A 13,247-nucleotide genomic window follows, 5' to 3' on the forward strand; every position below is an offset into this window, starting at 1 on the left:
AATATAATAATTTTTTTATTATTTATTATCCCACTAATTATATTTTTTTTTCCATCCCCACATCCTCGTGATTCACCTACGTACTCTCTTATCATCGATGGTTACACCTCTGCTCCAATGGTGATCGTCACCCCCACTCCTCATCAATTGTCACCCCTTGGCTTATTCTCGTCGTTGATCATTAACCCCTAGTCATCAATCACCACCCTCAAGCTATGCTCCTCACATTACCTCCAAAGATGAAGAAAGGTATTTATGTTTATTTATAAAAATAATTATTTTAAAAAATATATAAAAAAATAGAGATGAAACTATAAATAGTAAATAGACGCTATAAATAATAATACCTTTTTTATTATTTATAATTTCAGTATTATTCATTTTTTTTCTTCCCCGCAATCTCTTATTTCATCATATTTGTTATTGTCGTCCACCCAAAAGCAAGAAAAAGATAAAGAGAAAAAAAAAATGGGTAGCAAAAGGAATAAGGAGAATAAGATAGTAGCATGAGATCCATAAAATAATTATATATTTAATTAAATTAAATATACTCAAAATCATTATCTATAATTTTTATTTGGATCTTCTTCCACCTCTCCTCTCCTCAACAATTCTATCATATATCTTATGGACATTTGTGTTGGAAGATTTTGCAAGCACCACAACTCTACCAAAGACTTCTTTTAATAACAAACTTCAGAAAAAAGAACAAACTTCATGCAAATTAATCCTCGAGAATAAAAAAAAGGAAATCAGATTACTGTTGGTGATCAAGAAAACATGATGTACCAAATGATGCCGAAGGTTGGCAGCTTGGGATCAGAGATTTAACCATAACATAGACACAGAAGGCAGGTAGATGGGATCAGAGATTTATATAGGGCTCAACCAAGAAACTTCACAGAATCTTCTACAAAACTGTAGTTCTGCTTAGGACTGAATACAGGAAACTAAAGCAAGCACCGAGAACATAGAAAGTTGGGGTTGAGACAAATAATCAGAGGCCTAAGGTCGATAAAGCCTGAAATTACTAAAAGACTGCCACACTGCACAACTGCTCCAGCAAAACCATAGTTACATCCTGCCAACAACAGGTGATGCAACGATCCAACGATAGATCTTCATCTTCATCCTTTTTGTCAGAAATACTGTCCTGGCTTTCCGACATTGCATGTTTCTTCTTCAAAACCGGACAGCCTGAGCAAAGCTATTTGAGATCTGGCTGATGGAGTTGGTCGGGTCGGATGCTCACAAGCCTTCCTTTGTCTAAGGGCAGTTTCCCGCTCCTCGTAGAACTCAAAGTCGTCAAGGATTGATTCCTCGTACTCATGCTTGTTGAAAATGCCTAGCATCTCCAGACCCTGCTCCAGTTTAACCTGCAGGTTATTGAACAGAATGACAAATCAACATCCGACGGAATCAGCTGCTCGGGAATACTAGTTCCGAGAACCTTGGATGTCAAAATCACATTAACAAATGCAGACCAACTTCAATAGTAATTGAGAGCAAGGATAAAATTACTAAATTTAGGTTGTCACTCGAGCAAACAAATAAAGAAATAAATGATGAGCCAAACAAACTGGATCAAAATTAAATAAGGATCATCGAAGAAAGACAGGAAAGGAGTGTACATTCAAAAACAAAAGAAATGAAAGGAAAACTGTTGAGCATTTTCATAAAAAAATAAATAAATACATAATTATGAACGTGCATATAACATTCACTGAAGTAATAAAAGATCAGATTCAATATTTTTTTCCTAGCCCATTTAATAGGTTAAAGAAGCATCTTATTTGGCAAGGAAAAAATTAGTTTCCACAAGACAGATGATGAAGAAATTGTAGTCATAAGGACATGCTACCTCCTGGGTGTCCCTGCTGTTGGTTACAGGCTTATTGTCATTTTTCTCAAGAATAATATGCCGAAACATAGTGTTGGGAACATCTTTCACAATATGCCACTTGACTGGGCATTGACCGGGCCACTTGTCCTCGTTCCAATAATCCACACTTTTTTCAAAATCAACAGGCCCAATCATCTCAGCCACACCACAAAAATGTCCACTTGCATTCACCTGCACATGATTGGCAGTGATTTATAGATAATCCATGAGAATATGCCCCACTAATAACAGTAGCAGTAGAACCCAAATATATTGTTCCTTCCAACATCATAGATATTTAAATATCCAAAACTTCTAAAAGCATGCTTGCTTAAAAATAACGATTACCGAGAAAAATAAGAAAATAGGGTAGGAATGTTCTTGCTCCCTCATTTCTACATAAGCAGAATTTAACTTTCTGTTCCCATTGGATGTGCTGGCCCAAACACCATATTTAATGCTCTTGTGAACATTGTCCTCGCTGTAAGATTTGATTATGAAAAACCTGGCATCCTTGTAGTCTGTACCAAAGTCCAGGGTATTGTACAGTTTACGATCAACTCCTCGAGAGCAACTGACACCATCACTCTCATTTACTGAAAGCTGTTGGTTTGCTCGATTCTTTGATCCATCGGCCCGTGGCCCTCGGTTTTGCTCACTGAGAAACTCGAGAGTGCCATTAGAACGACCAAATGGAGCATTTCCCCTTTCTTGCTTAGTGATTTTGCCGGCAGCTATCAAGCTCCGGCCATTACTCCCTACCCTGGGATAGGACACTCCAAAAGTACTATCATGATGAAGGCCACTATTGTGGTACCATCTGTTGTACGAGTTGACCAATGATCCAAAGCCATACGATGGTATTTGTCGTCCCTGAATGTGATTAGATAGAATCAATCACTGGTAAAAACAAGTCATGAGTTATAATTACCTAAAAAAGAATTCCTAAAACAAATCGCAGAGGAAAGGCACTAACTCAGATTCACAGTGGGTGTGGGTGCATCTTTTAAAAATTAAATTATGCTCACAAAATATATCACATGAAACTGTTGATCAGTATTTTGTATAAATCTAGCATGAGTTGCCAAAGCAAAAACCATCCTAAAGCAAGTGAAAGGAATCAAAGAAACCAATAAGCTAGTTGTATATGTTATTTGAATATGTTACCACTAATAGATTCATCTTTCATGCTACTCTTTCAGAATAAAAGCTTGTGTTAATGAGACCACAATCTATAGTAAAAAAAATTGTATTACGAGGACCTTGGCATCCAGAAGAATGAAAATAGGTTTTTAGTTGAAGTTGGCAACTAATGAATCTAGCCAAATATTTTTCAGTGAGGAAGAACATCAAATAGGAAGCAGATCTGTGCCACAGAAGAGACCTCAGGAAGATGCTTGTTCTAATCTTCATGTAAAATCTTAGCTTCACCCCATGAATATGAATATTTTTCGATGTTTTATCTGCAAAACTTTAGATCATGGCCTCACAATACCATTTGCAACTTGTTGACCACATATTAATGAATCATAACAAGTTGCAACACAAAATCATAGCAAAAAATCAATGAACCAACACTTCAGAAACCATGATATCTCTCTAATATGTCATCTTCCTTTCTAGTGCACAAAATCAAAATGCGTTAAGACCAGTAGAGAGCAGTAACTGGTGCAATGTGTTTGTATGATATGTTAATTATTCCCAGTGCAGTTAACCCTACAACAAATATGACTATCAATTTGAAAATTTTATCAATGGTCATATTTCACACCAGTTTAGATGCTTGTAATATGACAAAAAGAAAAATGAGGATACGACATTATCAATCCCAGAGTTAAAGGTATGGTGCTTTGCCCAAATGACTTCAGAGCATTTACCAGTCTGATGGAGACAGCTGATGATGGCAAAGGTGACACAGAAAATGTTCCATCTGGAAAAATCCTCCAATCTGACCAAAACCAAGCAGAATCAAAATCATCCAACCCTTCTTGAAAATTATAGAAACCATGAGTACCAAAATTCCCACCAAGACTACCTCTACCATAGGAGCCATATGATAAGTGATAGCCAGGTCTTGGTCCAAAACAAGTGCTCTTTGAATTAGCAGTATCAGCAAGAAGAGCTCCTTCTTGATCAACTGGTGCTGTAAAATCAATTTGTGATGTTGGAGCTGAAGACAATAGATGTGGCATGCTAGGATGAGCTGTCTGCTGGCATTGAATGCCCGGGAATGAGAAATGATGAGGGGCGTAATACAGAACGTCTCCACCATTAGAATAAAGAGGCATTGTAACTGGATAACAGGGTCCATAAGGTATATGTGGACTGCATCCATGTTTAGTATAGTATGCCAGTGGATGGTTCTCACTGTAGGCAACCTTCAGAAACCACATAGTAGAATATTATAAAACTGAGGAGAAGTAAAATGTTGAAACAAGAAACTGAATAGCAGACATCCACACATCCACACATACAGCTGATCCAACTTCCATGCCTTCAGTGTTAAAGTGATGAGTGTATTCTTCGAACTCACCTGTTGGATTCTCATACCCTATGAAGGAAAAAATGATTTCCCAATCTCAGAATAAAATCAACAATCTAAGACATTAAGCAGGTAAGAAGAACAAGGCAAACGACGTATAGTGTCTTCATTTTTTTATTTCAAAAAATAGTAGCACAAGAATAAACATATATTTAGGGAGCATGAGAGAGAGAGGTCTTAGGTAGTAGGAGAAAAGGACTAGAACAATGAAGTAGATGCAGCGCTAAAGCAATGTACCCAATTATATGAATTCAGTTACATGGATTTCTTCTGGTCCTTCAAGTTTGTTTAGGGCAATATCCTCAGAATAGTAATAGTACAACATGTATCATGATGGTATCAACATTTATATTTGTGATCATGCTTCCCGTACACAAAACAACACTACACTTCTCTCTAGGAATCGGACCAATTGTGAGAAGGATATACCATTCTGTGCACATATGCAGAATCAAATCGATATCATACAGACCACAAACTTTAAAATTTACATTGTGCCACTTTGTGATCATAACATGCATGAACTTATAGTATCTCATAATGCAGGGTGAAAAGTACAACAAAATTCCTTGCACGATGCGGAGTATGTTCAATTCCCAATCTCCAACATAACGATGCAAAACATCAGCTAATGATATGCTAATCAGGCATTTTAGTTTCACCATATTTTACAAAAACGGAAAAGCTCTGCAAAAATTGGTGGAAACACATTACTAGGAAAATATTTATACATACAAACCTCCATAATAGTACATTTGTGTCTGAGGGCTATACATAATGTAGGCAGGAAATGAAGCACTGAGGTCTCCGACTGAATTTGGAGAAACCAACTGACCCAGAGCATCTCTCGAATGATCAATGGCACTTGAATCAGGTGAAACATTTTTCTCGACTTCAGCTGAAGATGGCTGATAGAACATTTACAATAGCATCACCAAGAATTATTCTGACGGCACCATGAGAAAGACAAGTTGGAGTGAGTACCTGCTCATTCAAGTTCTCCGTGCTGACAGGTTTCTGTTCAGCATCAATAATTGAAGGTTCCAGCGGCTCCCTAGAATCTTAACGAATGGTCAAAGGAAAAGGTCATTAGTATGTAAATAAACCAAAAAAATGTGTGCATGCATCTCTAACATATGCATTGACGTATAGATGCCAATATCTAGATGTATACACTTGTAATCCACCAGCACTATATTTCGCAGGTGGTGCGTCAACAATTTTTTAACAAGCATGAGGTCAAGCAATATAGCTCACAAGGAAAAGTTTGCCATGCTAAACTTAGTAACGAAAAGAAGAATATGTCTTTTCTAGTTGTCACGATTAACTCTCCTCAGAATTTTGCCCCTTTGGAATCAGGCCATCATGTATGAAAGTCTCAGGAAGATGATAAATCATGCGAATCATAGATTTCGGAAAGGGGATACTGCGGGGGTAAAAGGTGAGAAGGAGTAATACTTGCTAATCACAAATACAGCCAAAATTGTACTCAGAGCACTGTATCTCGCAAATGATTAGGTGAAATTGCAAAGATAAGAAGCGGCAAATATATTCAAGAAGATATCGAATACCAGACTGCTAATGCTCTCGTAGACTGCTTATCGAACCGCAAGAACTCGAATCGAACCCCAACAAAAATAACATCTTTCCTAATTCAGCATAAAAAGAGCCCTAAAAATCACATACTTCCGAATAAAAAATGTTAAAACTTAGGCAAGAAGGTGATAGATGAGGAGGAGGTGGGAAGCACCGATTAGGCTCGGTGCTGGCTGAGTCGTCGCCATTCCAACGGATATCTGGAAGCGCTTGGCCTCCCAAACAAATACAGAACCCTCTTCTTCGAGTCCTTCTCTTCTGCAATCGTCGGGAGAAGGCGTTCGAAGGAGTCCCTCTGCCGCCGTAGAGAACCGTAGAAGCGACTTGGCAGAGGAGCAATGAAACGCAACGAAACGGCGAGTGCAGCCTCCGCCCGTCACGCCTATTTATAGTGGGAAGAGTCAAGAGGGCCGGAGAGAGAGAGAGAGAGAGAGAGAGAGGGGTATTGTTGGTATTCTTCCTCTACAATTATTATTATCGTCATTTTATATTGTATTATTGTATGTGTGTGTGTGTGTGTGAAACATTGGAAGAGGAGATGTAAGACTTGGGGAGGAAGTCATCGCATGAGTGACGTAAGGTGGCGTTCGATCGGTGTGTAAAGTAGGGAATCTGAGTCATAATTAAATGTCACCATTAATTGTATATTGCTTTTGTGGGGTTTTGTTCGAATGTTCCCTATTGGGCTCAGCGGGGTGGAATGGAGTGAGATCAAATTAGCCTAAAGATCTAACTTAGGAGGCTTTGTCAATGTGGCAAATTAGTCAGGTGACCAACTTAACAAAGCATTCCTTTGGAGGACGACCGACTTGATGATGAAGTAGCCAACATGGCAGGCAACTTGACCACGGTTGACTTGGTACTATAGTATTCGTAGAGATATAGAGAATTTGCATAGGACAATGAGTAGGTCAATCTAAGATTGACTCTCAGAAAGAAATCTCTAAGTAATCGATTGGATGAGTTAACTGACCAATAACTCCATTTTGGTCCAAAAATGCTTAAGCGGGAGATTACGTAGTACACTCATCAGGCCCTTATAAGCTAATCACACAACGGACCAAAATGTTTAAGCGGGAGGTTATGTAGTACACTCATCAGGCCCTTATAAACTAATCGCACATATTCCCCATTTCCGATGTGGGACTAATGAGATATTACATCGATCATCAATTGAATAGGCATATGAGGTAAGCAGTTAGTGTCGAAGGCATATGAGGTAAGGAGGAATATTTCATAGAATCCGTAGTGGCTTGTTCTCGGTGACATCTTGATTTTGATTATATCGCAATAAATTTGTTTGGATTTCTCATTCTAATGCTAATCTGCCAATGTTAGAATTTTTCCAAGCTTAACTCGATTATCTGAAATACGTCACGTCCGACATAAAGGAGATCATCTACGAGTGTTTGAGCTCGTCAGTTACCCTCGTCGATAGTACATCTTTCCTGAGTTGAGAGATCCTCCTACAATATTACGTAGGAGATGCGACTAACAATTACGTTGAAGTCTCGATCAAAGTCAAATTAGGTTGCATTTATACTAAAATTGAATTATCTTAGTTCACGATTAAGTTGGGTTGCATGTGGATTAAAAATAGTTGAATTTGGTGGTAACATCACCTAGGCCAAGCAATGATACCATGTTTCTGACATTAGGTGGTAGTATCGTCCTAACTTAGTAATAATGTTAGTACTCTTATTTTTCAATACTTTTATCTGCTTTTGAAATGTAAGTTATCTTTCAACATTTGGTTGATCAATTTGTGAGTGTCGAGAAATATCCTGCTAATTGAGATCATGCCAAGCCTAAGCATGTATTTAGGGTCGAGTTTAAGCCTATTTAGGGTTTTGTATCATTATTCAAATATGTTTTTTGATTAAAAATATATATATTTTTACCAAATAATCAAATAAAGAGATGAACATTATTAAATATGGGATAAAAAAATGGTCTTTATTCATAGAGACATGAATGCTTATCAAATAAACGAATATGGGATAATATTTTTTTACCAAATAATCGAATAAAGACACGAAAATTATTAAATATGTCGGGTGCAGTTTCTTTTGGGGTTTCCAATCATATTATCTTATAAACTTCACATTCGAGCAAATATAAATTCTGTCTGTACTTCTAAAATTTACTTCTACATAATTTTTGTTTCCTTGCATGAGATCAGATGGGAGGTTTTCTTAAAGATTACCCGAGGAACAGCTTGTGGTGCAAAGCATCGACTCCATGAGCATGAAATAACCATACAATTCATTTTAGTGTATGTGCTACAATAATAAAGATGGATAGCATTCTCCAAATCAACAGCTTGTGGTTCCAAGTATATTGTTGTTGTAATGAACATGCATGATGAGGATGGACAAACATTCTCCCAATCAGGTAAAGAATCAGTTACTGATTCACAAATCGTACTATGAAATTGTCATATAATACGTATGATATTGTCATCTAAGAATCAATGTGATGAACATTCATTTCTCTTCCTAATCCTATACAGAATCAGTCAGGTCGCGGCCGCTGGTTTCGAGAGGAAATAAACACACCGCAATTCCTGAAAGGAAAATTACAAGTTCAAATAGAAGAACCGCTGCAGATTGATGGCAGCCATGCACCAGGCCAACGGCCACGAGCGGGCAAGTTATCCCGCCTATTCTTCCCACCGAACTAGCGATGCCGATGCCAGAGGCCCTGACCGAGGTTGGATATATCTAGTAACAAAGAGTACACATGATCATCAGTTGGATCAGGGAGGTTTTAGATTATGTTTCTGTTTGATGAATAAGTCTACATGATTCTGTGGCAGAACCCATTCGATCGCACTAACCTCTGGAGCATAGATGTAGATAATTGTGAAACTTGCTGAGATACTAATCCGTGCACAAAATAGAAGGCCTGTTGTTACTTCTCCTGTCCGAGGAAATACCAGTGGAATTAAGAACACACAGCTTATGAAAAGCATAGATGACATAGAGAGCTTGCGACCAATCCTATCCACGATTGCGGCTGATATAATGAGCCCAGGAACCTCTGGACAAAAGAAAAACAAATCCTGTGACGAAGAGTATAACTTCAGATAATTGACACTGTAGACAGGCACAAGTATAAACAATACCTGCAAAGCTAGTGACAAACACATCTTTATAGAGGCTGTCATCATTCGATTGACTTGGTTGTGAACTTTTTACTGTGCATGCCCTCTTTCCGTTACTTAATTCAGATGTCAGCAGCACAATGCCATAATAGGAAAATGCATTACCAAAGAACACCATCCATAGAAGAAGAGTTGATCTGATTAATTTTGGTGATAGAAGCCTTCTTAGAGTACTAACGCAGCTTGCTTTCATATTCATATCCTCGTCAGAGCTCTTGATCCACCCGTTTCCAACTAAATGTGCAGCTTCAGAATGATCGGATTTCTCATCGAGCTCAAGTTGGCTTTCCGAAACAAGTATGCCAGAAGGCAGTGCCTTATGGTTTGCTCTGGCCATCTGTTCTAAAATCTGCATAGCATCAGTTATTCGGCCTCTCATGCAGAGATATCTTGGTGACTCAGGTGTAGCAGCATAAAATAGGAGCAACAGAAATGATGGCAAGGATGAGGAAGCTAGCAACCATCTCCAGCCGAATCTGGGCATAATAGCCTGCAAATACATGTGTTAACAAAAATAATATGACCCTTCTAACTCGAAATAGCAATATACTCTACAGCAATAAGAAAAAATTAATATCTGATCATGTTCACCTTCGCACCATATTGATTGTTTGCAAGTCCTATATCTTCATATGTCTAAGTACCCAAAAAGTAAATGCACTATGTTACATTGCTGGGAAAACCATGTTGCATGATTTTGAGCAGAAGTATGGTACTTCTTCACTTTTATTGTGTTTAAGAAGTTGTGGACATTTCAAAAAATCACCTAGGGAAAAAAAGGAGATTGACAATCAAAATCAATCAATTCTCTGAAAAGCCGTATAAGCCCAAAGAATTATCATTTTTTCCAGCAACTCTTTTAAAATACAGTTAAAAGAAGGTGGCAATATTCTCATCCTTGAATAGAAAAATGAAGAAAAACTCAGTTCAAGATGCGAATTTAGTAAGTCGATTTGATGAGTATCTAAACTAATGCATATACTCGAGAAAATACAGAATAATTTTGGATTTTGGCCCTACCCATGCAAGCGAAGCCTCAAAAATTGTGCCGATGGTCCAAAAGGCCGAAAAGATAACCATCCATTTACCTCTGTGTGGAGAAGGAATGAACTCCAGAAACCAAGAAGCAAGCACAGGCCCACCTCCCAAGCCAATACCAACGATAAACCGTAGAAAAATTAGAGACCAATAATTGGGAGCAAAAGAACTGAGAAAACCAGCTACACTTGTTATTAGGGCCGTAAAAAGGAAACCCATCCTGAAATGAACAAAATGTATGAGGCATGCAAAAGGATATTCAAATTCCAATCCACTAAAACTGATAGAGCATATATTTACTGCAAGCAGTGTCCAATTCTTTCCACAATAAAGCAATAGGACATAAATCAACTTTTATATCGAATGATGTTGATAGGATTGCTCTGGACGTATCTGAATAGCATGCCTTTCCAATTTCTATATGCCAACTTAGTTCCCATCTCGTCAATAATTTGTCAAAACAACATCTACTGTGATGTGAAAGCAAATCAAGCAGAAGAGTTACTGCCTGAAACCCAAAGAAAAAGTGTAGTCTTTGAAATAATTTATACAAAGAAGGTAGAAAATCAATATTCCATGATAAAACAATGATATTTTATTTGATTTGTTTTTAAATAAAATTTGGCACAATTCAATATAAGTGAACATCTCAAGTGTCGGTTTCAATGTTGCTAAGGCAGTTATGGTTGTCTTGCTAGAGAAGAATTTTAATAGTTATTCGGAAATTCCATTTTCCTAAAACCTTCAAACTTCCGTCAACTATTTTCCTCGGTATGAATTACGTGTCTGAGGCATAATCAGATTAAAGTATGCACCTACAAAGTGACAACATGAAATGTTGGAAATAATCACAATTGGACATTTAATGAGTAATGACCACAGAAAAAAAAAAAAAAGGTCAGCTTCCAATATGCAATAAATGGATGCATACTAAATTCAGAAGAAGCACATTCATGTGAGATAATTAATTATTCCATCTGAAATTCTGGATAACTTCCAAGTACTATAGTTGTAGAAAAGGATTGTTTCAATTTGCTGCCACATGTGGATATATAGTACAAAAGCTAATTATTACGAAGAATCACAAAGTTCAATGGAATTACCAACAGTAAGGAACTATTTTCTCACTGGGGAAAAAAGAAGTAAAAAGTTAAAAGAGTGAAAGTGCCATATGCGGAGTACCATAAACTAGTTATGGATAGTTCTTGGGCATGGCTATACTTCAAAATCTTTACTACAATCTCGCCCCTAATGTTTTCCACATAATATACTTATTCATGTAAATACTGTTGCTAAATCATTGTTCGTTCCAGCAACGGAGAAACAAGATTGATAAGTTGGTGCTTAACAAAATTGTAGCATTTGGTGAGAAATATCAAATTCTCAGGTATTCTGGCAACCGACAAAGAGTTCAGTACCGACCCCTACCTCTAAAATGGCTCTACAAATGAGTCAGGCAAAAAGCGACTAAACTATATATTTAACATGGATGTCAAGTTAGAGAAAAATATTAAAGAGTGATAGAAGAGTGGTAAATTAAGCACATTGGTTACTGTAGGAAAATTAAGGTTTATGTACCAGGCTTCCATCAAAAATCACTGTTTCAGTACCTAAAAGACAAGAAGTATTAAGTTTACCTTCACCAACAAAAAGAGCATGCTTCCACATGGCTCTTTTTTAGAAGTAGCATCCATGAGAAGTGGAGACAATTTGGATAACAAAACTGGAGTATGAATCTATACTTGAGGCTTTAGGTTCATTTTAATCAACAGAGAAAAAAAAGGATTAGCTCATGCACATTGTATGATCCGAGGACCACTGATGACTGTCTCGATTAAATCTTGTCATAGTAGTCAGCTTGGTCACAGACAAAAGACAATAACATTCTGTTTATTTTAGAGGAAAAGGAAAAAAGAAAAAACAAAGAAGCAGAAACTTGAGGCAGAGGCATAGATATGTTGTGTATAACACTAGACAAGATAATGAAAGGTCAAAAAAAGGACCTGCCTCCTGCCATAGATGTCTGAAACTATGCCCCAAGAGTAAGCACCCAGGAGCATGCCTACGAAAACTACACTGGTAATCAAGCTCTCCTGCTGAGATGAAAGCTCCCATTCCAACTGAACAGCTGGTCCCACAAATGAAAGGAGCATCATCTCCATTGCTTCCGAGATCCAGCCCATTCCGGCATAGCAAAGCACAAAGGTCTGGAATTTCCCAAATTCAATGGACAAGAGTGCCTCATCCACAGTAAACGATAATACTCCATCTTCAATCTGCAAAATCGAACCAGGTGTGGGACGGATAACATTTGTTGATCATTATTGACGCATTTATCAACACAATTGACAAAAAAAAAGGCAATATTTTGCTCTGACATGTCAATATTATGACAAAAGGGCAAACTGCTTGTTCAAAGATCCAAATCACGAATGATTGATTATGAACGGATCCTGTCATTAGAAGGCTCCATATGTTCTAATTATTACGATGAGGAAAACCACGACGACTCATCCGTGTCTTGCTTATAATATTTTTTCTTGCTTCCGATCTCATGAATACTGCCGAATTCCTGTTTTCTTCAGAAACCAGATAGTATCTTCGCATTGTTACATGGCTGAGCATTAGGAGTTACGACAACAACGAATCAAAGAAATCATGAATACTGGAGTTTGCACAAACAAGAGCGCTAGGAAAACTAAGAACAAGACGAGATCTTGGAGACGGACCATTGGTTCTCGGGGAAGACGGATCGAACCAAGCCGGCGACTGGATCCTGCTTTCTCTTCCTGTCTATCCGCGTTACTTGTCAGGAGATGGTCCGGAGTAAATCTATCTGTTAGAGAGGGGAAGAAATCATCGAAGGGGACATCCAAAGAGCGCCGAGGGTGATGAGGATGAGAGAGGCAACAACAGGTCAAATCAGGGAGGGTGTGCGTTTGTTTGTTCGGCCTCCTCCGACGTCTTATCTTTGTCGGCAAAGTCAAACCGCAAGGGATAGAGTACGCATCGCGCCCGTGTTT

General features: G+C 37.9%; 2 protein-coding genes across 6 annotated transcripts; both read right to left on the minus strand.

The window, feature by feature from the left end:
• Positions 1-856: 856 nt before the first annotated feature.
• On the minus strand, positions 857-6,388 carry LOC135678109 (YTH domain-containing protein ECT1-like). Of its 4 annotated transcripts, none has more exons than XM_065190608.1 (9): positions 6,175-6,388; positions 5,409-5,485; positions 5,164-5,332; positions 4,357-4,433; positions 3,918-4,260; positions 3,760-3,830; positions 2,231-2,755; positions 1,862-2,074; positions 857-1,376 (listed from the first exon to the last, which is right to left on the minus strand). In XM_065190608.1, the coding sequence occupies exons 1-9, from the start codon at positions 6,206-6,208 to the stop codon at positions 1,140-1,142; spliced, it is 1,746 nt and encodes a 581-aa protein (XP_065046680.1). In that variant the 5' UTR covers positions 6,209-6,388; the 3' UTR covers positions 857-1,139. The 4 variants fall into 4 exon arrangements, with proteins under 4 accessions (XP_065046680.1, XP_065046616.1, XP_065046744.1 ...); XM_065190544.1 differs by having other exon boundaries at positions 3,909-4,260; XM_065190672.1 differs by having other exon boundaries at positions 3,760-4,260; positions 4,416-4,433.
• A 2,027-nt stretch (positions 6,389-8,415) lies between these two features.
• LOC135678679 (organic cation/carnitine transporter 7-like) lies at positions 8,416-13,219 on the minus strand. Of its 2 annotated transcripts, XM_065191787.1 has the most exons (6): positions 12,954-13,219; positions 12,232-12,500; positions 10,207-10,444; positions 9,148-9,676; positions 8,860-9,062; positions 8,416-8,743 (listed from the first exon to the last, which is right to left on the minus strand). In XM_065191787.1, the coding sequence occupies exons 1-6, from the start codon at positions 12,954-12,956 to the stop codon at positions 8,525-8,527; spliced, it is 1,461 nt and encodes a 486-aa protein (XP_065047859.1). In that variant the 5' UTR covers positions 12,957-13,219; the 3' UTR covers positions 8,416-8,524. The 2 variants fall into 2 exon arrangements, with proteins under 2 accessions (XP_065047859.1, XP_065047917.1); XM_065191845.1 differs by lacking the exon at positions 12,954-13,219 and having other exon boundaries at positions 12,228-12,374.
• Positions 13,220-13,247: the final 28 nt, after the last annotated feature.

This window comes from Musa acuminata, chromosome BXJ1-1 (genome assembly GCF_036884655.1).
Source record: "Musa acuminata AAA Group cultivar baxijiao chromosome BXJ1-1, Cavendish_Baxijiao_AAA, whole genome shotgun sequence".
NCBI classification, from domain to species: Eukaryota; Viridiplantae; Streptophyta; class Magnoliopsida; order Zingiberales; family Musaceae; genus Musa; species Musa acuminata.

Bases quoted from the DNA above. Each gene is read 5' to 3' on its own strand.
- LOC135678679 (XM_065191787.1), bottom strand. The intron at 9,063-9,147 runs GTATTGTTTATA...TCTTTTGTCCAG, and splicing joins GTTTGTCACTAGCTTTGCAG to AGGTTCCTGGGCTCATTATA. The intron at 8,744-8,859 runs GTTAGTGCGATC...CTTTGTTACTAG, and splicing joins TCTACATCTATGCTCCAGAG to ATATATCCAACCTCGGTCAG.
- LOC135678109 (XM_065190726.1), bottom strand. From the start codon at position 6,208: ATGGCGACGACTCAGCCAGCACCGAGCCTAATCG. The intron at 5,333-5,408 runs GTACTCACTCCA...ATGTTCTATCAG, and splicing joins CGGAGAACTTGAATGAGCAG to CCATCTTCAGCTGAAGTCGA. The intron at 4,434-5,163 runs GTTTGTATGTAT...TTTCCTTCATAG, and splicing joins ACAAATGTACTATTATGGAG to GGTATGAGAATCCAACAGGT.